The sequence below is a fragment of the Oreochromis niloticus genome, linkage group LG5, assembly GCF_001858045.2.
Source record: "Oreochromis niloticus isolate F11D_XX linkage group LG5, O_niloticus_UMD_NMBU, whole genome shotgun sequence".
Lineage (NCBI taxonomy): Eukaryota > Metazoa > Chordata > Actinopteri > Cichliformes > Cichlidae > Oreochromis > Oreochromis niloticus.
Window position 1 is genome coordinate 5,000,136 of NC_031970.2, and position 25,691 is coordinate 5,025,826.

Genomic DNA, 25,691 nt, shown 5'->3' on the forward strand with positions numbered 1-25,691 from the left:
GTATTCAAAGTGGTGATTGAGCTGCTTTTCATTTTACTGGATTGTTTGATGCCAGGTCAGAATTGGCGGGAAACCTGCCAGGCTTTTTTTTTTTTACTTTTGAAGTTTGACTTCAAGTTAAAATAGACCCTTTTACAATGTTAAGTCAAACAATAACAGTTACACATCCAGGTGCCCAAACCAAAATGAAACCAAAGCGAAAGGAAAGGTCTAATATATCCACCACCAGCACCTTCTTAGTGGCTCACCTGAGTCAAAGTCAGGGCTGAAGCCTTTCACTTCCAAGTTTGTCCACACTGGCTTGTAAAGCTGATGCATTAAAAAAAAAGTTCTTGAGTGATCACATTATGTTTCTGTGCCTTTCAAATGGCTTCTCACAGTTAAGTTGAGTTCTGCTCAGATGTTTGCCCTGAGTTCCTGAAGGGTCAGAATCACCTTTATTTGGACAAGTTTGTGCACACAAACAAGGACTCTGACTCCAGTTCACTTTGCTCTCTTCATGCCGTATAAGAAATGTTTATTCAATAGGCAGTTGTTGCGTGTTATTTTTATTTAAGGTAAAAGAGAGTGTCAGTCGCAGTCCAGGTTTTCACTCATTTATTGCCTCAAGCAGTTCAAAAATAATTCATGTACATGGATCTCCTTCCAGTTAGAAAACCACAGTCTGCTGTGGGCAATTTCAGGAAGAGAAATAGAGAGACAATTCACTATCTGCACCCTTGCCAGGACAGTTAGTCCTTTCTCATGTCACACTCTAATCACTCTTTCACTCAGTTTGCATGGTTTCACCAAGGACACTCACAATCATGCTCTCATACACTTTACAATAACACTATAAGTTACAATAGCACTGATGTCAATGAGAAAATCACTCTTTTTTCCCTTTAACCCAGACATCTTGTAAGGTTAACCTCCCTTTTATGAGCCACGGCAAATATTTCACATTAGAAAAATAATCAGGGAATGATCCGTGGACTCTACTAGAGACAAAGGGCAAAGGACTCGTGATCACCAGTTTCAACTGTGACACGCAGAAGGTGGGGTGAATCCTAAGGGAAGCGGGCAACTTCAGCCTGACCGCTGAGGAGCTGATCTTCACACACAAGGTTTTAAATAATCAGGCCCCATCTTATCTTAATGACCTTGTAGTACCATATCACCCTATTAGAGCACTTCGCTCTCGCTCTGCAGGCCTACTTGTTGTTCCTAGAGTATTTAAAAGTAGAATGGGAGGCAGAACCTTCAGTTTTCAGGCCCCTCTTCTGTGGAACCAGCTTCCAGTTTGGATTCGGGAGACAGACACTATCTCTACTTTCGAGATTAGGCTTCAAACTTTCCTTTTTGCTAAAGCATATAGTTAGGGCTGGACCAGGTGACCCTGAATCCTCCCTTAGTTATGCTGCAATAGGCAAAGGCTGCCGGGCGATTCCCATGATGCATTGAGTGTTTCTTTTTCAGTCAGCTTTTCCTTTCACTATGCATTAATAGACCTCTCTGAATTTAATAGTTATTATTAAGAAATTTTTTTTTTAACTTTGTTTTTTATGTGTCTCTTCTTCCTCAAACAGAATTGTTGTGCATGGAGAGACCGCGCTGAACACCAATGTCCCCAACTCGTTTCAAAACATGAGTTTAAGCTGACCAATGAGGTGAGACTCACTTGTGTGTTTTTCTGAGCTCAAAGATAGAAATGATTTGACAGTTTTATTTTAAAAGACAGCATCAGTGTTATCAACTATATTTACTCTGTAAGGCACTCAGCATCAGTGACCATTACCCTGTGGAGGTGAAGCTGAAGACCAGAGCAGGAAGACAGAAAAGGATGGCTGTGCCTGACGGGACAGAGATGACATCTGGGGAAGAACAGTCTCAGAAGAAAGGTGTCTGAGACAGTTTAATAAAAATTAATTTCAGTACAATTTTAGTTATTTTATAAAGGAGCAAATACCTCATGAATCTCAGGGCTGATCTCAGTTCAGTTACATTCTATTAATTATGCAGAGTTGCTGTTTATTTAGGAATAAAAGTGAGGCGAAATACCTCATTTTAACTGATATACACTGACAGTAACAAATTTATAGCAAACATGTTCTGCAGTGTTGTATTCTGGGTGCTTCCGAGAGCAGATTTTATATTTCCTCCTTCTAATATTAAACAACAGGGAAACAGAAGAAGACCAAACCGGCAGGGTCACCAAAGATGGCGGCCAAGCCAGCAGGAGCACAGAAGAAGAACAAAGACGAGCCAGACAGACAACAGAAGAAGAAGAAAGTTGGAACAAAAAGGAAGCGAGGGCAGGCATCCAACACACCAACCAAGAGAAGACGTCAGGATGTTCAATGTTCATGATCTTACTATTAATTTTAATAATACTGTAGTTAGATGTAGTACTTGTATTAAAACGTCAAAGCTTCTGTTTGTTTACTAGAGATTTAACTGAAAACCACATCAGGTGGTTCACTGTGATACCAAAATACCTCCAGTTAGTCTTTTGTATTCATTGTACTAGAAAAATCAGGATTAATGTACTGTAGAAGTGAAAAAGAGTCTACAGATATTAGTACTGCATGGAATTCATTTTCCATGGTAAACTATTTAGATAGGTAGATATTTGAAGTCATAATAAAATATTATTCGTGCACAGAAACAATATTTGAAACATTTTCTTTATTCTGCATTGAAAGCAAACGCTGACAGAGGCACAGCTTCCACACTTACATTGTGCTGACGCAAAGCTTTGTGTAAGATTTAACTTTTTTTCCCCTGGAGAATCATCCTGATCCAGTCAAGGTGTTTTGAGATATCCGTATAGACATTGGGGACATCCGGATAGTTACAGTTTCCCAGCTTGGTTCCAGGAAGCCGTTTGTTGAAAGAAACAATACCGACAGCCATTCCCTTGCAGACCAGAGGGCCACCAGAATCACCCTGTAAGGAGGAAGTATGTATTTTGTTCATGTGATACTTAATGCAGGCTGCTAATATACTTCTCAACAACAGAGCAGTTAGCAATGACTTTTCAAGGAAAGGACAGAAAAGATACCTGACAGAATCCTTTTGTTGTGTTGTATCCACCTGCACAGATAACATTGGGTGGAAGACCACCCCATCTTTCCCTGCAGACTTGTGGGCTGATGACCGACACACCCACCACTCTCAGGTCGTCAACAACATTACCACTAGTGTTTATCTTACCCCATCCAGCCACTCGACACTTCTCATTTTCATTTAATGTCATTTCACGGAAGGGAAGTCGAATGAATTGAATTCTTTTGCTTGGTCGGACAGGTGTAGACAGCTAGAGGCACAGAATTAATGAATAAAGATTAAGAATACATGAAAACCATGTAACAGCAATACAGAACATTTGTCTTTTTTTTTTAAATAAGCGCTTTTTACCACAACTAGAAATGTGTTTTTCAATCAGCATATTGTAAATGCAAACACTCCGAAATATAAAACTTCCAGTGTGATGTGAGAAAACAAAAAGGATAAACCTTACTTTTAAAAGCATGATGTCGTATCCATGGCCAACAACCCAATAATATGGGTGTTTGTATTTCTCGGCAATCTGTATCACGAGCTTATCAGCACTCCTCAGATGGTGGTTACCAAGAACTACGTATGTAGGATACCTGAATAAAATATAATTCTAAGATCATCAGCAGATTTTCTGAAGTTACATAGACAACAAGATGAATAAAATATGAATACATTTCTTTATAGTTAAATTCAATTTTACTTCAAGATCTTAGCATAAGTTTTACAAAAATGTTTCAGTTTGTGAAGGAAGAATTGTAACTTAAATTATGACCATTACACTATACAGTAGTAAATATATATACATATATATTTATATAGGACATTGGGACATTTTGAAAAAAAAAAAGGTCTAAATAGAAATTTCCTTGGAGGAATGATTACTTACAGGTCACAGTGTGCAGCAGTCATTACAAAGTTCTCAGACACAAGAAATCCTCCACAAATATGGTAGCCTCTGTAATCCTGCACTGATGCCATATACAGCATTTTGTTGTCTGGGGCTATTTTCCCATTTATAATTTTACTTCCAAGGACTAATGGCATTGGGAGAAAAGAAAATGAAAATATAAAATATTAATATTCCACATGCAGGCTGGAGAAGAGTATTCATGGTGCAACTTACCATTTTGCCTGAGGAATGTCAGCGCATAAATGACCACAAATTGTTGCAGAGCAAACATCTCAGTGGTGAAATGCTCGATCTGTTACGTTGAGACCGACGGGTCAGTCCTTTTAAGCAGTTTGTACCGACTAATATCTGACTTTTAACCACTTCCTGTGAGTAATGTGTTTTAGAAACTTTCCACAGCAAATACTTCACTACTCCTATCGATCACCATCTGTTATATGCGCACCCATTTCTCATTAACAGTATTGAATTTCAAACAAACTACTGCTAAATCTTCTGCTTACTTAAAAATGATCCCTGTCTTTTCCTTTGGATGGACAAGATACTTTAGCTTGGAACTAGAAAAACCAAAATCAAAGTGAAGGGCTCAAATAGATACTTGAAGATTTTCACTTTTTTGTTTTTGTTTTAAAAAGACTCATGTTGTCATGCTGTGATCTTGTTGAAAGAGTAAATCAGATGCTTTCCAGATGGTAGTGCAAGATGAATAAAAACCCCACTGGCTGAAATGTACCACCATTTCTTATGGATGGATGTAGACACTCATTATTTTACCTCTCTCCTGACTTCCTCTATATTGAGGATGATTTAAACCAAAGATTTCAAATTTGGATTCATGACTCCATCAGACCTGTTGCCACTGATATCTGTGACATTTGGTCCTTTCATGGACTGACTAATCTTCTCTCAGCTTATTGAAATGACTATAAATAGAAAATAATAAATTTGGATCTTAGAATATCACACATATGCTGAAAAATGCTTTGGTTCCAGATTGTGTTCAGTTACAAATGCTGAAATGAACATCTCTTTCTTATTTGTGTGCGTATTTTCTTTCTAAAACCAGGTTTCTGTTTGTTGTAATCAGACCACCACCTATTTGGTTGTGGGTAGCTTTGTCCTGTTTTCATGTTTCATCCTAAACAAACATTTCAACCCACTTTCAGTATGGTATTATTACTGCTTTCCCATCAGAGATGAGCAACACCATTTGGTTGAGCTCTGACAATTAAATTTTTTTTAAATCCAGGTTTCCTGTTTGATGTACAGGTCCTTCTCAAAAAATTAGCATATTGTGATAAAGTTCATTATTTCCTGTAATGTACTGATAAACATTAGACTTTCATATATTTTAGATTCATTACACACAACTGAAGTAGTTCAAGCCTTTCATTGTTTTAATATTGATGATTTTGGCATACATAACTCATGAAAACCCGAATTCTTATCTCAAAAAATTAGCATATTTCATCCGACCAATAAAAGAAAAGTGTTTTTAATACAAAAAAAGTCAACCTTCAAATAATTATGTTCAGTTATGCACTCAATACTTGGTCGGGAATCCTTTTGCAGAAATGACTGCTTCAATGCGGCGTGGCATGGAGGCAATCAGCCTGTGGCACTGCTGAGGTGTTATGGAGGCCCAGGATGCTTCGATAGCGGCCTTAAGCTCATCCAGAGTGTTGGGTCTTGCGTCTCTCAACTTTCTCTTCACAATATCCCACAGATTCTCTATGGGGTTCAGGTCAGGAGAGTTGGCAGACCAATTGAGCACAGTAATACCATGGTCAGTAAACCATTTACCAGTGGTTTTGGCACTGTGAGCAGGTGCCAGGTCGTGCTGAAAAATGAAATCTTCATCTCCATGAAGCTTTTCAGCAGATGGAAGCATGAAGTGCTCCAAAATCTCCTGATAGCTAGCTGCATTGACCCTGCCCTTGATAAAACACAGTGGACCAACACCAGCAGCTGACATGGCACCCCAGACCATCACTTACTGTGGGTACTTGACACTGGACTTCAGGCATTTTGGCATTTCCCTCTCCCCAGTCTTCCTCCAGACTCTGGCACCTTGATTTCCGAATGACATGCAAAAGTTGCTTTCATCCGAAAAAAGTACTTTGGACCACTGAGCAACAGTCCAGTGCTGCTTCTCTGTAGCCCAGGTCAGACGCTTCTGCCGCTGTTTCTGAAAAAAAAGTGGCTTGACCTGGGGAATGCGGCACCTGTAGCCCATTTCCTGCACACGCCTGTGCACGGTGGCTCTGGATGTTTCTACTCCAGACTCAGTCCACTTCTTCCGCAGGTCCCCCAAGGTCTGGAATCGGTTCTTCTCCACAATCTTCCTCAGGGTCCGGTCACCTCTTCTCGTTGTGCATCGTTTTCTGCCACACTTTTTCCTTCCCACAGACTTCCCACTGAGGTGCGTTGATACAGCACTCTGGGAACAGCCTATTCGTTCAGAAATTTCTTTCTGTGTCTTACCCTCTTGCTTGAGGGTGTCAATGATGGCCGTCTGGACAGCAGTCAGGTCAGCAGTCTTACCCATGATTGCGGTTTTGAGTAATGAACCAGGCTGGGAGTTTTTAAAAGCCTCAGGAATCTTTTGCAGGTGTTTAGAGTTAATTCGTTGATTCAGATGGTTAGGTTAACAGCTCGTTTAGTGAACCTTTTCATGATATGCTAATTTTTTGAGAAGGACCTGTATTTAGAGGTCCACCCATTTGGTGGTTGTGGGCAGTGTTTTCTGGTTTTTATGTTTCATGTTAGAAAAAAAATCAACCCAATTTCAGCATGGTTAAGCATGATGCAGTTTAATTTTTAAAACTGTACCTCTCTCCCTCTCTCTCTCTCTCTCTCTCCCTCGGAGGTGTGCGTTGAAGATCTTGTGGACCGGGGCCTCTGCTGGACGTTCCCAGCACACCCTCACTGTACGTTTGGGTGCGCCAGCTCTGTACAGCATCCTCCCTCGCCACCTGATCCAACTCACCACCAGGTGTTGATCAGTTTACAGCTCAGCCCCTCTCTTTACCCGAGTGCCCAAAACATATGGCCTCAGGTCCGGTGATATCATTACAAAATCGATCATTGACCTGTGGCCTACAGTGTCCTGGTGCCATGTGCACTTATGGACACTCTTATGTTCAAATTTGGTGTTCGTTATGGCCAAACTGTTGTTTGCTAGTGGTGCAACGGATCAAAAGTCTCACGGTTCGGATCGGATCACGTTTTTTTCGTCACGGATCAATTTTCGGATCAGCAGAAAAAAAAAAAAAAGACAAAAACTTAACTCGCCATTTACTTATTTAAGTATTTTTTGCCTATTAAAAAAACATTCAACTCAAGACTCATTCCACGCAATTATATAAAAACAAATTAAGGTGCAATATAGGGCAGTACAGGGCTTTCTATCTACCACTCCGCTGTGATATAATGAGCAGTCATGGTCACGTAGCTTTCCGTTGCCCTGGAGGTCTACCCATTTGTAGTTAGAGCAACAGAAGATGCCTGGGACAGTTCAGCCATAACTTTAAACTTTCCCTGCTCATAGATGCTTGGAGCGATCTTGTCACTGAAGTGGATGCGCGACGGGATGTCATAGCTGTCACGGTGGTGGACGGACTCAGGCGCAGACTGAGGTAGCACGGTTCTACAATACTTTATTTATCACTCCGGTGCGCTATGTACACGTGAAGGGGGGGGGAGAAACACCAGGGTCCCGGGGAAACACACTTCTTCACACTTGCTCCGCTCCTTGTCCAAACACTCCTCACACGAACAACCCACTCACACTCACGGGGTCCAGATAAACCTGTAAACATAGACGAGGGTAAGTCGGCGGCAAGCACGGGAACAACTGATTCACAATGAAGCCAGGCAATACTGACGAGGGTTACTCAATATTCCAGCGACGAATAGCTCAGAGCGCCAGCCTTATGAGCCAGAGATCAACTGCAAATTACTCGAGATCAGCTGCAGGTGCGTGGGCCAAGGGCGGGAGCCCAGTCAGAGCTCCGCCCAGGCAGACAGGTAGGGGGGAGAGAGAGAGAGGGAGCGAGAGAGAGAGAAACAACAAACACTTGTGGCCACACTGGGCTGGCCGGGAAGGCACAGGGACCATGACAATAGCGTGACTCAAGCACCTTCATCATAGTTCAAACTAGTGCTGTCAGCGTAAATCTCGTTAAAATGACGTTAATGCCATAACTGCATTAACGCGGCAAATCTCTGTTAACTAGTTACCACGGATCGCCCCGTGCGTGGGGCTGCACTGCGTAAATGCGTCAACTAAAACAAGTTTAAACCCCTTGTTTTGCACAACAGAATACGGCCTCCCGTCTGCAGCTAAACACCCCAATAGCTTTTGTAATAGCTTTAGCCCAGTCGGATTGGGCAGCAAAGGGCTGCTTAAATACCGCAAACTCCTCTGCTCCTCCAGCGCTGACCATAGCTATCGCTTGACAGACTGACCATGCGCACCATACACATACTTTTTTCTTCTTTTTCGAATCTTCTGATCATGTGCCGAACCGTGGAGTGGGATCGGTTCAGATTATGGATCAACCGTGATCCGTTGCACCACTATTGTTTGCACAGAAGTCCAATAACAAAACACCAGTCAGGTTCAGATCTGGGAGGCCGTTCCTCCCAATCACGCCCTTCCAGGTCTCACTGTCGTTGCCCACATGAACATTGAAGACTCCCAGCAGGACAACAGAGTCCCCAGGGGGAGGACCCGTTCCCTGACCCGAAGGCGAAGGGAACAAACCCTCTCGTCCACTGGGAGAAACCCCAACATACCAGCAGCAATTTTGGCACAAAAGTGGCACACGGTGAAAGTGGTAAATGTAAACAAAACCCTACACACGAACTAAGGGCGAGAGGGAAAACACTTGACCACTGAATTAAATCAACCTTCTAAACTAACGCAAGCTTCACATATGGGTACTAAGTACCTGTAACTAAATACACACTGAGACTGGCAAAAACTACAAGACAAAACTCCTGCTAGGGATGCTGAGAAAGTAAACAAAGCTATGAAGCACTAGAATAGGCTAGAACAATCTCTACAATAATAGTCAAGCATGAACACAAGAATCACACCGCGTGTGCGGCAGCAGAGTCCAAAGGGAAAAAGTCTCTTTAGCTGGCTGGGGAAAATAGCCTGAGCACGACACTAGGTATTGTGCGGAGCAGGCACACAAGGTAGAGGGTTATGTTAGGGTTCAGTATTGAGAGAAGAATCCATAAATAACCACAGATCCAGGCGTGTGCAATTAGACAGTATTTTAATAAACACATGTGTGAGTTCGACCGCTGTGCAGATTTCAGCGTCGAACTGAACTTACAATCATGAGACAAGGTTTTATATGGGTACAATAACAAAGCCCCCCTCTTTTACAAAAATAGACAATAGTACAGCTTACGTCAATCCAAACCACAAAATGTTCCATGACCTTTAACATTGCTCTAAAAAACATTGTCTTCGGGTCGGTGCTTCCCCTCTTCGCTGTCGCTTGTCGGGTGCACTTCCTCTAAGTACTTCGGCACACTTCTGCATTTCTGCCCTACCAAAATAGATTTACCATGGTGTGTATGTGTGTGTGTGCGTACACGTGCAAGGGCGCGTGCATGCTGTGTACTGCGTACGTGTCATGACCTCTCACTATTTGTCTGTCTGTACGTGCAGAGTTTGCATCTGCTTTCTGAACCTTAGTTGACCTCAACTTAAGCAACTTGAACTTTCCCCTATCAGTGATTCCTATATGTGTACTCTACTGAATTAATGTTTTGATCAAAAGCCTCTACTAAAAGCTTAAATCAAAGATAAATGCATACTAACTCTTTGGCTCTTTGGCTTTCACTCGCTCTGCTTTCGGTTTCGCTTCTGCAAAAGCACACCGTTTCCTGTCAGCCTGCAACTCAGTTTTCTCCCCCACTGAAGACTATGTGTAAGAATATAAAACATTCAGAAACCTTTAACTTATAGATTCAACTGATTATAACTGAACCTGTAATAAACCTGTTAATATTTGATTATGATAACCCCTGTAATACAAATTATAACCTAATGCCAGCACTTCAATAAATGCTTGGATGAAATGATAATTAATGCAATGATAAAGATGATGGTTATGAACAGTAACCCTAAAATAATTCCTATAATTCTACAGTTACAGGGTTACACTCTCAAAGTCATTGTCTGGGTAGAAGGTGAGGCTTTGGGGGAAATAGAGGTCCGGGTGAGGCTAAACCAGTTCGCATACAGTTTGCCTCCTTGCCCAGCACACTGTGAAGTGCTGGGCAAGGAGGCAGGCAGTCGAGTAGCGCTGAGTACAGAAAACAAACCAGTGACAGGAAGTAGAGTGGTTAATGACAGCGAGATCCAAAACCCGCTGAAAAGGTGGGTTAGCTGACGTTCCGTCGAGGAATGTTTGAGAACGCTGGTCTTAAGAGCCTGCCAGCTGTTTACACGCAGGTGCCACAAACGAGGGGGGTGTTGTGACTGCCCAGTGATGGATTACTAGCACACAGGGAAACCCAGCACTCACCTGGACCATGACAAGTACATAAGATATAAATAAAAGAAAAAGTAAAATAATTAATTAATTAAATAATTTCATTACAAGTGAATACTAAGTCTCACTGAGATTAAAAGCCAAAGAATAAAAGTGGGTTTTAAGACACAATTTAAAAGTGGACAGTGAAGGGCAAATTATTCCACAATTTAGGAGCCACGATAGAGAAGGCCCTGTTCCCTCTGAGCTTCCTGCTGGATCTTAGTACCTCCAGGAGCAGCTGGTCAGCTGACCTGAGAGACAAGAACCTTTCTAATGTAAATTCTGGTATAATTATAACTGTGATATACTTACTGAAATTAGTACAGTAACACATTAAATCACTGAAAAATGAAATGTGATTACAGTAGTGTGTCACTGTAAGATGTTACACCCAACACACTGACCCCCAGGCACGTGCAGAGGGGGGAGCGGAAGGGGCTTGAGCACCCGCCCCTTTCCTGATGGGTGCCCAAAGTGCCCTTTTGTTGAGGCATTTTTTTTTTTTAATTTTTAATTTTTTTTTAAATGTGTGTGCGTGCAGAGTCCTGTCTGTGCCCCTCAACAATAATATTTAACTATTAATCACAGTTTTGCTAAATAAAAGGATCTGGCTTGCATCAGTCACATGATCACCATTAACCAATGTTCGCCCTTGACTGCAGAACGCGCTGGTTACGAGCCGGGAACGAGCTCACAAAGAGCACGCGCATTTTTAGCGGTCCGGACGGAGCTGTAGGAGAAACACAAATTACGTCAGACACACAGACTGATGCGACAAAACCAGTAAGTAGCTGTACAGCGTACACTGTAGTGTGTAGCACACAGGAGTATTAGCTTATTACGTACACGTTGGTAAGCTGTCTTGTGGCAACTGACTAAACAAATGAGCGTGCTGTGTGTGCAACAGCGCGACAAACATTACCTGTCCTTTTATTAACTGCACAAGTAGTGCTGGTCATAGCTGCTGGCTCACTGGGTAAGGCTGTCATGGGTCTGTAGCTCTGTCCACCGTTTTAGGGAACATATTTAGTTTTAAAGTAAGTTACAGGGCTTTTCCTGCCTTTCTGGAGGGATTATATTTCACTTAAAACCATCTAATATGCATGTCCACATAATAATGGATTATTATAATTATAATATTTAAAAAACATGCTGTATTTTAAAGAACATACATTAAGAAACAGATTATATTAGATTTATATTTTAAATAAGACAAAATGCTGATTTTACAGCAGCAAAATTATTGTATCTCTACAGTTTAAAAATGTAATAAGCTTTCTGCCTGCACAGAGTGGATAGTGAAACAAATTGAATCATCATAAATACATTATTTCATATTTATTACTTTTTTTCCCTCATTGCTTTATTATTGTAGCTCTAGTAATAAATAATAAGGGAAGGATTCTGGATCAGCACCATGATGGAAACTTGTGCCCACAGTATATACAGTATTCTGAAGAAGGTCTAAAATGTCACTGTGTGTGCGTGCATGTGTGTGTTTTATGTATATGGATTTTTTAAATTATTACTCATGATATAACATTGTCCAGACATGGCTGGTAAGGACATGAGGAGGAAACAGTAGGAGCTGTGTGAGGCTACTAAAGGCAGTGGATCCCTCAGCAGCTGGATTACAAAGAGCACAGGTAACATTAACACATGTACCAGTTGTTGGAGAGGTATCCCAGTATAAAAATAATAATAAGCACAACTGAAATGTTTTGCTTCTATAACATTTTTCTGTCATCATTTTATTATAGATTAAGTGTAAGAGTTGTTAAGTGTGGATAATTAAATTATAGTTTATTGCAATAGCAAGTTGTGCCTTGTTCTTAGATGGACAGCAAGTGGAGAGTGATAGATGAGATGAGGGGATGGAAGGAGGAAGAGAGGCAAAGAGTGATTCACAGGCAGAGCCTTGTTTATTTCTCAGTTTTTTGTTGCCTTATGGTTCCAAGCGCTGTCACCAATCTTTACATTTTGTTATTATCTCATGACACTTGTTTAATCAGCTACCATCTCTCCTATGGACTTTTTAATGTCTACAGTCTCAGATCAACACAGCCCAGCCCTCCAGCACTATCAGCAGCAGGAGCAGCAGCAACCCCTCAACAGCAACATTGTACCCATCAGGTAAAACATAGGCTACGTTTGCTTTGCCTCACAACAGTGATATAGTATGATGCGATCCCATATTAGATTCTTGATGAATGTGTGTTGTTGTTATTCAGCCTGGTTCAATGTGCCCCTTTTTAGCTTTGAGCACCCGCCCCTGTAAACGTCTCTGCACGGCCCTGCTGACCCCAATTGCCTCCATAAGTGAATGTAATATACTTTCATAGTTATTGCCCCAGAATCTCCACAATAACGAATATAATGGTCCAGGTGAGCATTTTCCTGCTGTGCTTCATGTCTCCTCCTCTGTGCAGAATCTTCCTCGTCTCTCACAGGAGCTGCACCTGAAGTTTATTAACGCGGCAGTATTTAAGCAGCTATTGTCATGTGACGGCTGTGTGCAGGCAGGAGTGGTGGACCCAAAGTGCAGACTCACGGCAGGCAAAAGTGTACTTCAAAACTCAGCTTTTATTGCTGGATGGCAAAACGTAACAAAACCCAGAAAAATACAAAATAAACTTATATAGGCAGGCGGCCAGAACACACAGCATAAATGAGGGTAGATCGCAATACCAACAAACTGAAACACAGAGCTTAAATACATAGAGGGAGCAATCAGGGAATGGGCAACAGGAGGGAAACACAGCTGGGGCAAATCAGGCCTAACGAGACAAAGGAAGCAAAACCAGACGCATTTACATGAGACACAGACTTTCAAAGTAAAACAGAAAACATAACACAGGCTGAACTTACAGACACAGACTCACAGGCAGGCACTACAACAGAGGGAACAGAGACGTGGGACCAGGGCAGACACAGACACTGATTGGACACAGGGATATAGCAGACAGGGGAGACAGCAACTAAGGATTACACAGAGACATAAACCATAAGACAGAACTTTAACAAAGAAACCAAAGACTAGAAATGATAAATAATATAATGAACTCAAAACCCTGGGTCAACGCAGTCAGGGTGTCATATCTCATAGGCAAGTTGCGGGGAAGGGTGCTGACCTGATCTCATGCTTACCTATCTAATTATCCACTCCAGTTCTGCACGTATGATGAGTTTCTCGGAGAGTTAAAAAAAACGCTGTGAAAAAAAAACGAAGTGCTGTGAGGACTCTCTTAAATCTCCATCAGGGCAGACGCAGCATGGCGGAACAATCTCATTGATTTTCGTACTGCCACAGTTGAGGCACAGTTGATCCGCTGCTCCGATCACACACTTCAGGGGGTCTATTTACTATCCCTAAATGACATTTTGAAGATCAACTCGCTTCATGCAACAAGCCATCATCGTTTGAGGAATTCGTGTTGCTCAAAAAACAAAAACAAAAGAAGTGATTCAGTCCCAGAGCCAATGCAGTTATCCCTGGAAGACAGAGAGCGCTGGCGCCGTTCTCATGCATGCTTCTATTGTGGACAGCTTGAACATTTAATTTCTTCGCATCCAAAAAATCTAAAAGGATCCGCATGCCGGCAGATTCGGGGGTACACACAGTAACCATAAACCCCATTTTCAGCTTCCGGTCTCTCCGTTGGTAGGACAAGATACCCACTCGTTACAAGCCCTAGTCGATTCTTGAGCTGAGCAAAATCTAATAGATTCTGGCCTTGCACAACAATTGAATCTTCCGCTATGCTAGCTCGATCCACCACCATTCCCACTAAGGCTTTAAATGATCGCATCCTTGCTCATATCGCGCACCAAACTGAACTCCTCAAACTAGTTAAGTTGGGAAATCATAGAGAAACACTAGCGATATTTACACACCAGTCCTCTAGTACCCGTCTCATTTTAGGATTTCTCTGGTTAAAAGTATAAAATGCCCATCTAGATTGGGCGGGGCAAAGGGTGTCGAGTTGGAGCCTTTTTTGTCATGCAAATTGCCTTGTATTCGTGTGTCCCCCAGAGCCGGTCAAATCTACTAGCACCAGTGAATCCGTCACAGATCTCTCTCTTATACGCACAGAGGTATTCAGTAAAGACACCTTACCACCCCACCCCATGAACATGGCAAGCGCTTCTCAGGTCAGCTAGCTGCCAGCGCCAGTATGCCAACCAGCACCGCTCAGCCAGACCCACGTATGCTCCTGGACAAAAGGTATGGCTGGCTTCCAGGGATATTCCCATATTGCCCAGAACTGAGTCCCATGAGCCGTTGCCTCAGTACATTGAGCCATTCGAGGTGGACAAAATTATCAATTGAATTTAATTGAATTCAGTTTCATTTAATTTTATTTATACAGTGCCAAATCACAACAACAGTCCCCTCAAGGCGCTTTATATTGTAAGGTAGACCCTACAGTAATACATACAGAGAAAAACTCAGATGATTCCCTATGAGCAAGCACTTTGGCAACAGTGGGAAGGAAAAACTCCCTTTTAACAGGAAGAAACCTCCGGCAGAACCAGGCTTAGGGAGGGGCGGGGCCATCTGCTGCGGCCGGTTGGGGTGAGAGAAGGAAAACAGGATAAAGACATGCTGTGGAAGAGAGACAGAGATTAAAAGCAGGCACGATTCAATGCAGAGAGGTCTATTAACACATAGTGAGTGAGAAAGGTGACTGAAAAAGAAATATTCAGTGCATCATGGGAATCCCCCAACAGCCTACATGTATTGCAGCATAACTAAGGGAGGATTCAGAGTCACCTAATCCAGCCCTAACTATATGCTTTAGCAAACAGGAAAGTTTGAAGCCTAATCTTAAAAGTAGAGATAGTGTCTGTCTCCTGAATCCAAAGTGGAAGCTGGTTCCACAGAAGAGGGGCCTGAAAACTGAAGTATTAACCTGACCTTCTGCGTGTCACAGTTGAAACCGTGAGTCCTTTGTCCTTTGTCTGTAGTCGAGTCCACAGATCATTCCCTCCAACTACCTACAGTTATTCACCATTCAATCACCGGTCTTGTCTGCTGCCTTCTCAGCCACATCTCTGGTATGGATTCTACACTCACACTCACCTGAATCCCTGCTTCACCACATTCTTTCTGGACTGGATCATTCTCATACTTGCCCAGACCTCCACGATCTTGCCTCGCCCTCTCGCATACCCCCACCTAAAATAAGATAACTTTATTGTCACTGCACAGTCATACATAGTACAATAGTGCAATGAAATTGGAAAACTGTCCCACGTCGGCACTACGTACAACACAACACGACACGACATAGTAACTTAACTTAAAGTAATAACAAGAAGAATAAGTGTATGTTAACTGCACATTGTTATTATTGCACATTATTATCATTATTGCACCTTTTTATAAATATTATTAATGTTATTGTTGTTACCCCCCCCCTAAAAAGTCCACGGAGGTAGCCAATCGGGTCAGCTGTTAGCATTGATTGGGGCTATTGCCCTGTTGTAAAAGCTGTCCTTGAGTCTGTTTGTCCAGGACCTCAGCAGCCTGAATCTCCTGACAGACAGCTGCAGCTTAAACACCCGGTGTCCTGGGTGTGTACAGTCCAGTAGGATGCTGCGTGCCCTCTTTAGACAGTGAGTGCTACATAGTTCCTTCAGGGAGGGAAGAGGATGTCCAGTGATTTTTAGGCCATATTAATGACCCTCTGAAGTGCCTTTTTGTGTGCTGTTGTATAGCTGGAGAACCATACAGAGATGCAGTATGTTATTGTTAGCACACTTTCAATGGGGCAGCGGTAGAAGACTTTTCTGAGGATTCTCAGAAAATGGAGACGCTGTTGGGCCTTATTTAAAACAGCTGACGTGTTTGAGCTCCATTGGAGGTCTGTGTCTATGTGCACACCCAGGAAACTGGACACCCTTTTTACACACTCCCCGTTGATGCTGACAGGCTGCAGCTTAGACTTCCTCCTTCTGAAGTCGACTACCAGCTCTTTTGTCTTGGTGGTATTGAGGTCCGTAGGTCTGCACACCAGTCTGACAGCTTCTGAACTTCAGCTCTGTACGCTGTCTCGTCTCCCCCAGAAATTAGCCCCACCATGGTGGTATCATCTGCAAACTTAATGACTGCATTGTCTGGGTGCGAACTAACACAGTCATGTGTACAGAGTGTACAGTAGGGGACTTAGTACACAGCCTTGTGGAGAGCTGGTGTTAAGGCTGAGGGCTAAGGAAAGATGAGGCCCCACTCTACTCTCTGTACACGGTCTGAGAGGAAGTCTCTAATCCAGCAGCATGTGGTAGAAGGAAGTCCGATATCCAGCAATTTTACTATTAGTCTGTCCAGGGGCATCGTATTAAAGAGCAATATAGTCCCTGTTGTTCCAGGTGAGAGATGGTGGTGGGAGCATAGTAGCAATGGCGTCTTCATTCGATCTGTAAGCTCTGTATGCAAACTGGAGCGGGTCAAGTGTGGGTGGCAGGCAGGACAGGATGTGACGTTGGACCAGTTTCTCAAAGCACTTAATTATAACAGGCGTTAGGCAACTGGTCGGTAGTCATTGAGGCTGCTAATGTTGGTCCTCTTTGGGAGTGGGACAATTGTGGCTGACTTTAGGCACGGCGGGATGCAGGACCTGGACAGGGAAGGTTTGAAGATCTTAGTAAAGACTCCAGCCAGCTGGTCTGCACATTCTTTTAGAACCCTTATGTTCACCCCATCTGATCTGGACCGGCGTCCTTCCTGGGGTTCACTGCCCTCAGTGTGCGCCTCACCTCAGATTCCTGGACCATGAGGCTTGGGCTGCTGCTGCCGTCCGATGTTTTAGCTGCTGCTCCCGCTGGTAGTTGTACAGCGCCGCGTTGCCCTGAGTCAATGTGATATTGCCAGGTATGTAGTTGGTTAGTGCTGAACTCCCTGCCATACTTGTTGTGAGTTGTTGTTGCTGACGTGGTCTTCAAACCTCCTCTTGTACGGTGCCTTGGTGTCTCTGATACCTCTTTTCAGCTCAGATCTGGCTGCACTGTAATGCATACCATCACCTGATCTGAAAGCGGTGTCATGTTGCTTCAGCAGGACCTGGACTTCTTTAGTCATCCAAGGTTCCTGGTTGGAATACACCCAGAGACGTTTGTCTGAATTCCTGTATTCATATTCATAGTATCTTCGCTCTCGTGACAGCCCAAGCTCTAGCTCATGTTCTTTTATATAGAATTCATAGTTATTCTATTTTGCGTCGCAGTTCAAGCTCACTAGATTTTTTCACTGCTCACAGTTTAGTGTTTTTTGCTCTCATCCCTGTATATAATCCCCGTCCCTGTTTCACTAGTGTAGTTCTCTGCTCACGGTCATGGTTGTTTCTCTCCCCTTGTATATGGTCACTGTACATGTCACAAGTGTTGCCACTGTTCCACTTATTGTAATAAAAGTCGTGTCACTTATTTTCTGAATTCAATTCAATTTTCTGTCCTGGGTGACAGGACAGGTGACAGGCAAACCTAGCCGTATGTACCCACTCCAGTACCTTAGAGAGTGCTGCCCTGGGCACAAAATGACGACCTGCCGGCACAGTTCCTGGATCCGGTTTGGTTCTGAGGGCCTAATCAATGGCGTCTCATACCTCCCACGTTACTGCTCCAATTCTGGAACTACCAGGCAGAATAACACATATCCCAGGAAGGAAACAGATGAAGAATGGGACTCAAATTTCTCTGCTTTGACGTATAATTTATTCTCCAGTAAACACTGGAGGACAACTCGGACGAGGACCTGATGTTCTTTCATAGTCTTTGAAAAGATCAGAATCAGAAATATAAAATCAGGTATTTGTACATAATATTCACAAAATAAGGACATACAACCAAGTTAGAATACTTTAGAATGGAGTCATATGTGATGCATGAAAGTAGCTTTTATCAAAAGAAGAGAAATAATTACCAATAGATTCTAGTCAAATGTTTTTACCCAGTCTGTTATTATTATGTACTAGTATGCTGTTCAAAAATATAGATGCTAATTTGGACATTTTTTAAATAAAGTGATTCAAGAAATTCAGTGTAACTATGTCCACGTTAAATAAGCATATTTGTCTTTATGGCAAAATCTGCTTTGTGCTTGTGTGGGTTGTTTTTTTTTTTCTTTTTGCAGAAACCTCTAACTCCACCTTTTTTGGACAGGACATGGGAAACAAAAGCAAAATTATTAAGGATGTAACTGGACATATTACAAACGATGAAAGCAGAATTAAAAATGAAACCCTGAACAAACTGATAAGCATGAAAAACGACACCGCACGACCACACAGAATGACTCAACATGAAAGCTCACCTTACTGCTGAACAGCAGCACAAAAAACAATTATCAAAATAACTACACCATAAACTGTGTTAAATAAGTAAAGGTAAATATGAAATTTACGTGAAGCTATTGACCTATCAAAAATAAATAGAAAGTATATCAATCAGACTACTAAAAGTAAAAGGGCCATATAGCATAAGTAAACCTACAGAGTTGCGGAATAAACATCATGAAAACAGTGTGAACAAACTAATAAATAGGACTCCAATGTCACATGATTCAAATGATCGGTTTCTTCTAATTAGTGGGCTGTAGAGATAATGTTTGCTGGAAAAGGGAATGGGCATTTAGAGGTTTTCCTGTTGACTGTTCTCTCTTGAGTTCTCTCCTTTTTCATGCATACTGGCATGTAGCCACATCAAATTAATTATGGTGGATGTGAATGATTAAAAAAAAATGTTTTTTACGGTTTTTGCAAAGATGCATTGTGGATACACCTGATGAAAAACTGGCAGGAAACCACTGTGCTAAACATAGACACCATGAAAAGCTGATGTAACCACCACAGGTTTCAAGATTATCACCTTCATCATCCTGGCTGCAAAAAGAACAAAAAAACAGACCTGATGAGGAGATCTGGAGCTGACAGTGAAACTGTTTGCTCGATTTGTCGATTACAAGTCATTAGCCAATGAGCTTAACACTGATAATCCTCCTTTCTTACACATTTTATGACAAAGTTTAATGAAATAAACTTGATGATTTATTTAATGTGACCACTAAAATGAGCCCATATCTTTTTTCTTTTTCTTTAAATTTCAAGAATAACTGTCACCATGCTGATTTCTAAAAAAAAAAAAAAAAAAGAAAGAAAAAAAACCCAACACATTTCTTTTGAAATTTCAGCATTATCACCGTCACCATCAAAACTGTCACCATGGTTGCAAAAAACAAACAAACAAAAATAGTTGTGATGAGGAGGTTTGGGTTTGACAGTGAAACTGTTTGCTAAACTTGCCAATTACAAGTCATTAAAGATTCAAGATTCAAAGCATTTATTGTCATGTGTACAAAGAAAAGCATTTCTCTGTACAATGAAATTCTTTCTCTGCTGTCAACATACAGATGCTAGTTAATATGTACAAATAGATATAATACAAATAGCATGAATAAATGGAGACAAAAAAATTAAGTATTAAATAGATTTATGTGCAAAAGAGCTATGAGCTTAATATGCTTGTTTGATATGTGAGATGACCTGATGTGCAAAAATTAGTAATTGAGCTTAAAACTCATAATCCTCCTTTCTTACACATTGTATGACAAAGTTTTATTAAATAAACTTCATGTTTTTTTCAATATGACCACAAAAAAGTGACTGAGTCCATTGACTCAACAGGAAAGTGTTAGGTACATCCGTGTGGCAGGCAGAGGGTTGGACACCAGCAACTTTGACCACAATGTGGGACATAGAGGAGTTAGAGAGGCAAATGAAGAAACCTTTAACAACCAATTTAGAGGAAAGCTTTAATAAGGGTCAAATCCTGCTATGTTCACTTTAGTCAAACAGGGAAGCTAAACAGGTCATCCAGTTTCCCTGTGCTTTCTCTTTTTCTCTTCTCTTTCTTCTGTCTTTGCTGGAGGTTTTTTTTTGTTAAAAAGGAGATTTTCCTCTCCACTGTCACCAGGTGCTCGCTGACAGGGGTCGTTTGATTGTTTAGGTTCTCTTTCTTATTAGGGTTCAGGGTTTTTACATAACAATGTATTCTTGTTGTGATTTTGGTACTACATAAACAAAAGTGAATGGAAATTAATAACAAGCACCACCTTAATTTTTCCATTAATATATTTGTTTGCTTGAAGATTCACTTCAAGCCATGTGCTCTAATCTTTTAATTCAGCTTTCATCTTTCTTTTTGTTATTATATTTATAGACTTGTTTTTCTGAACTCAATAAACACTTTTAGAGATATATGGTCCTCACAAGTCAGCCACTAAAAACAAACCATTTTAAAATATAATTCATTATTGTAACCTACTTGACGTACAATTAAGTACAATTAGACATTTTGAGTATTAGCTGTTTTCTTAATGTGGCTTTTCTGCTTTCACAAAAAAGGAGCAGTTCTAAAAAATATTCTCACAACATCTGCTACTGTATGCTAATAGTTGGTACTTTGATGATTACTACTCACATAATGCTAGACAAGTCCTCAGCCAGGAAGGAGTGCAGAAAGGTGAAAATGCCCATGATCTTCTCTGCTTGTCTTTCTGTAAAAGTCCACACACACCACTGATTCAAGTCATTTCACTTTAATTTTATTTATACAGCGTCAAATCACAACAGTCTTCTCAAAGTGCTTTAAATTGTGAAGTACACCCTACAACAATACATACAGACAAAACCAAACAATCATATGTCCCCCTGTGAGCAAACACTTTAACGACAGTGCCTGATTGCAGAAGTTGAAACAGTTTGTTACTGGGATGGGACAAGTCCTTTAATGTCTGAGCTGCTCTGGACCAACAGAGCTAGGGGCCTCCAAACTGAAAGCTTTGCTTCCCATTCTACTTTTAAATACTACTTCAACTTTTAAATACTCTTGGAATCACAAGTGAGCCCGCAGTCTGAGAGCAAAGTGCTCTAAAGGGGTGATGTGGTGCTATGATTGATGAAGCCTTTATTTGTCATTTGCAGTTGCCTGCAGCAAAATTGGACCTCTTTCAAACATACATACATTACACGAACATCACATTGGGGAGACAGGTCAGAACAGGTAGCATAAAGAAAAACAATGAAATGTACAACACAATAGGGCAGTGGAAAAGAAAAAAGAAAACTCTACTTAGACTGAGCTCCTGATAAGGGATCAGTATGAGAACAGAAAACAAAAATTCCTCAGCACAAAAGCACATGAGTCTTCACACCGTAACACCATGAAAACACATGACAAGCAACAGGGGTGAGTGAGTACGGTTAGAGTAAGCCAATGTAGACAGCAGCATCGGGTCACAGCATCTCTGCGCGGTCCAGCTAACCTGCCGTCTGCATCAGGTGGGGGCAAGCATCGGAGGGGTTTGGAATGGGGGAGGGGAGTGGGTGTGCATCTGTGTCAGTGTACATGCGTATGTGTGCATGTGTGTGTGTGTATCCTGTGTTCAACTTGAGAGATAGTGTCCTTTCACCCACTTAAGCAAAAGTCAATAGTCCTTCAGCCAATGCAGGTGTCCTTGAAGGATAGGGTCAGAGAGACTAAACACAGTCCCGTTATCAGGGACAAGAATTTGTTGTTCCACATGAGTGAGGGAGATGATTGTTTGGGTTAGTGTGGACATCTGCACCAATTTCGCAGTTGTGCTTAGTGTCCATCACTGGTCACCAAGCCCATCTATTTCCTGTTGCAAAGCTGTGAGCTTCTCCAAGATCTTCCCATATGGCGTTCAATAAACACAGTCTGGCCTACTCATAGGGCTGGGCACACTTTGGACTTGGTCTTCACCTGTGGTGTTTCCCTTGACCACATGAACTTAAATGAAGTTGTTTTTAGCGACCATAAGTCAGTCTCTTTTACTGTATCTGTTAATTCAGAGTCCCATCCTCAAGGTTCTATTAGGCGCAGGCGCTTTATTGACGACTCTACAATTTCTGAGTTTTCCTCTCTTTATAACTTTAAAAGTTCTTCTAATGAGGTTGAGCTTTTAACTAATTCTTTTAATGAACACTGTCTTGCCATTTTAAATCAGGTTGCTCCTTTCAAAAGCAGTTATTGCTCTCTTAATTCCCGCACACCGTGGTTAAATAATCAGACTCGTGGTCTTCGACGCTCCTATCGAAAAGCAGAGCGTCTGTGGAAGTCCACTGGTCTGACTGTCCATCGTGAGCACTTTAAAGAACTACTTTACCTATATAATGAGTCAGTCAAAGAGGCCAGATCCTCTTATTTCAATAATCTTATAAATCGTCATAAAAATAATTCAAGAATTCTATTTGATACCATCAACAGTATTGTTTCTCCTCCAACCCAGCATGCTCTGCTGCTTTCTGATGAAGATTGTAATACTTTTCTTAATTACTTTGTAAATAAGGTGATGGACTTGAAATCCAAAATTTCAAGTGCCTCCCCTTATGAAGACACCCCTTGCTGTCTTGGATCATTTACCTCCTTTTCTCCAATCACACTAAATGACTTAATTATAGTTTTAGGTAAAATGAAATCCTCTTCATGCTCTGTGGATATCTTACCCCACTCTGTCCTGTCTGGGTCTATCACCAGCATTGGTCCCACTTTACTATCCATCATCAACAGTTCACTGAGGCAAGGCTGTGTTCCATCTTATTTTAAACATGCTGTGGTAACTCCTCTGTTAAAAAAACAGAACCTTGATCCTAGCTCTACTAGTAATTACCGACCTATTTCAAAATTGCCATTTTTAAGTAAATTACTTGAAAAAATTGTTGAAAATCAGTTCAGGTCTCTATTATGTAAATTACACATCCTTGACCCTTTTCAGTCTGGCTTTCAAAAGCAGCACTCTACAGAGACCGCTCTCCTAAGAGTCTATAATGATCTATTAATGGCATCTGATGCAGGGAATTGTTCTGTGATCATCTTGCTTGATCTTAGTGCAGCCTTTCACACCATCGACCACAAAATCCTACTCAACAGGCTCAAGGTTTTGGCTGGTATATCTGGCACTGCCCTAGACTGGTTTTCTTCCTACTTATCAGACAGGACCTTTTCTGTTAGGACTGATAGGTTCACCTCTGACATTGCTGCCCTGACCTGTGGTGTCCCACAGGATTCAGTTTTAGGTCCATTACTATTTTCTTTTTATATGCTTCCTTTAGCTGGTATCATTCAATCTTTTAGCGACCTGTCTTATCATTTTTATGCTGATGACATTCAGCTCCATATGTCCTTTAAGCCTCATCAGCTGGATAGGCTGTCCACCCTAGTCCAGTGCTTAACCCAGGTTTCTGATTGGCTTTCAAGCAACTACTTTGTTCTAAATACTAACAAAACCGAGACCATGATCATAGCTCCTCCTGAGCTACATTCTAAAATCAGTCAGGTTCTTGCCTCCTTCTGTCCATCTGTCAAGTCAAATATTCGAAATCTCGGAGTAATATTTGACTCTTCTCTGGGCCTCGACTCTCATGTAAAATCTTTGTCTCGTTCCTGTTTCTATCATTTAAGAAACATATCTAAACTGCGACATATGGTTTCCTCAGCTGAACTGCAAAAACTAATTCATGCATTTGTGTCATCACGCCTAGATTATTGTAATTCCCTGTTTACTAGCTTGGATAAATCATCTCTCTCTCGCCTTCAGGCAATACAAAACGCAGCAGCCAGACTATTAACTCGTTCTACCAAACGTGTTCACATCACTCCCATCTTATATTCTTTACATTGGCTCCCAATAGAGTTTAGAATTCGCTTTAAAATTCTTGTTTTAACATATAGAGCACTAAATGGCCAGGCCCCAGATTATTTATCCAAGCTTCTTATAAAATACACTGCTGCTCGTCATCTCCGCTCACAGACTCAGAGTCTCTTAGTTGTTCCCCGTACACGACTGAAGACAAAAGGGGACAGAGCCTTTCAGTCTGTTGCACCAAGGCTGTGGAACAGTTTACCACTACAGTTACGTTTGCTTGACTCTGTGGATTGTTTTAAAAAACAGTTAAAAACTTTTCTGTTTAAACAAGCCTTTTGTTGATCTCTTCATATTTTATATTTTTTACATTATTTACATTTGATCTTTTATATTGTGTACATTGTCTATCGATTTTATTGTTTATTTTAATATTTATGTACAGCGCTTTGTGATTGTCTATCTGCGAAAAGCGCTTAATAAATAAAGTTTACTTACTTACTTACTTTACTACTCCTGGCTTGCCCATCGTCAATCATGTCAACCAGCGTAGAGGGGGTTTTGAACAGCTGTAACCGCTTTCTTTGTTCTTCGATTAGCCAGGTCCGAGCTAGCTCCGATCAGTCAGAACTCTGTTATCATGGTTCCGAATGGTAGATGTCGTTCAGTGTCCTGCATCGAGAGTGTCGCCAGGCACACGGTGTAACCAACCATCAAATATCCAGCAGCAAATGTCTCTGCAGGACAATCAGGGCTCTCCTGAGCCCAAGCTTCTCGTCGAGAGTAAATTTTCAATTTCGTTAAGGGACCAGTTGATGAAATCCATAATTCTTTAGGTTTTAGAGAACAAGACTGAAAGACTCTCTGAGGGTTAGAGTTAGACAAGACTAGACAAGGACATAGAAGCCAAGCAGGAAAGATAAGGGAGGGAGAGGGTGAGAGATGCGTCTGCCTCTGCCAAGAGCCAAAGAGAAGAGGTCTATGTGGTCATTAACATAAGACAGGGCCTGATTATTCAAGACCTTGTATGTGAGGAGCAGGATTTTGAATTCAGTTCTCGATTTAACAGGAAGCCAATGAAGGGAAGCCAATACAGGAGAAATCTGCTCTCTCTTTCTAGTCCCTGTCAGGACTCTTGCTGCAGCATTTTGGATTAGCTGAAGGCTTTTCAGCGAGTGTTTAGGACATCCTGATAATAAAGAATTACAGTATTCCAGCCTGGAAGTAATAAATGCATGAACTAGTTTTTCAGCGTCACTCTGAGACAGGATATTTCTAATTTTTCTTACAGTGTTACTGGAGGCCAAGGTAATGCCATCCAGAGTACGTATCTGGTTAGATACCATATTTCCAGGAATTTTAAGGCCGAGTACAATAACCTCAGTTTTATCTGAATTAAAAAGCAGAAAATTAGAGGTCATCCGGGTCTTTATGTCTTTTAGACATTCCTGCAGTTTAACTAATTGGTGTGTGTTATCTGGCTTCATGGATAAATAAAGTTAGGTATAATCTGCATAGC

At 41.4% G+C, this 25,691-nt stretch overlaps 1 protein-coding gene across 2 annotated transcripts in view; it reads right to left on the minus strand.

The window, feature by feature from the left end:
- Positions 1-2,690: 2,690 nt before the first annotated feature.
- LOC100701753 (mast cell protease 1A-like) overlaps positions 2,691-25,691 on the minus strand; it is a 58,945-nt gene continuing 35,944 nt past the window's right edge. Inside the window, exons 1-5 of one of the 2 annotated variants that reach the window (XM_025907075.1) lie at positions 4,166-4,268; positions 3,929-4,076; positions 3,503-3,635; positions 3,044-3,298; positions 2,691-2,928 (exon numbers count right to left, since the gene is read on the minus strand). In XM_025907075.1, coding sequence (XP_025762860.1) covers positions 2,749-2,928; positions 3,044-3,298; positions 3,503-3,635; positions 3,929-4,076; positions 4,166-4,223 — 774 coding nt within the window. In that variant the 5' untranslated portion in view covers positions 4,224-4,268 and the 3' untranslated portion in view covers positions 2,691-2,748. Of the gene's footprint in view, positions 2,929-3,043; positions 3,299-3,502; positions 3,636-3,928; positions 4,077-4,165; positions 4,269-25,691 lie in introns of those variants that run through there. The other variant, XM_005456423.3, reaches the window with a different exon arrangement.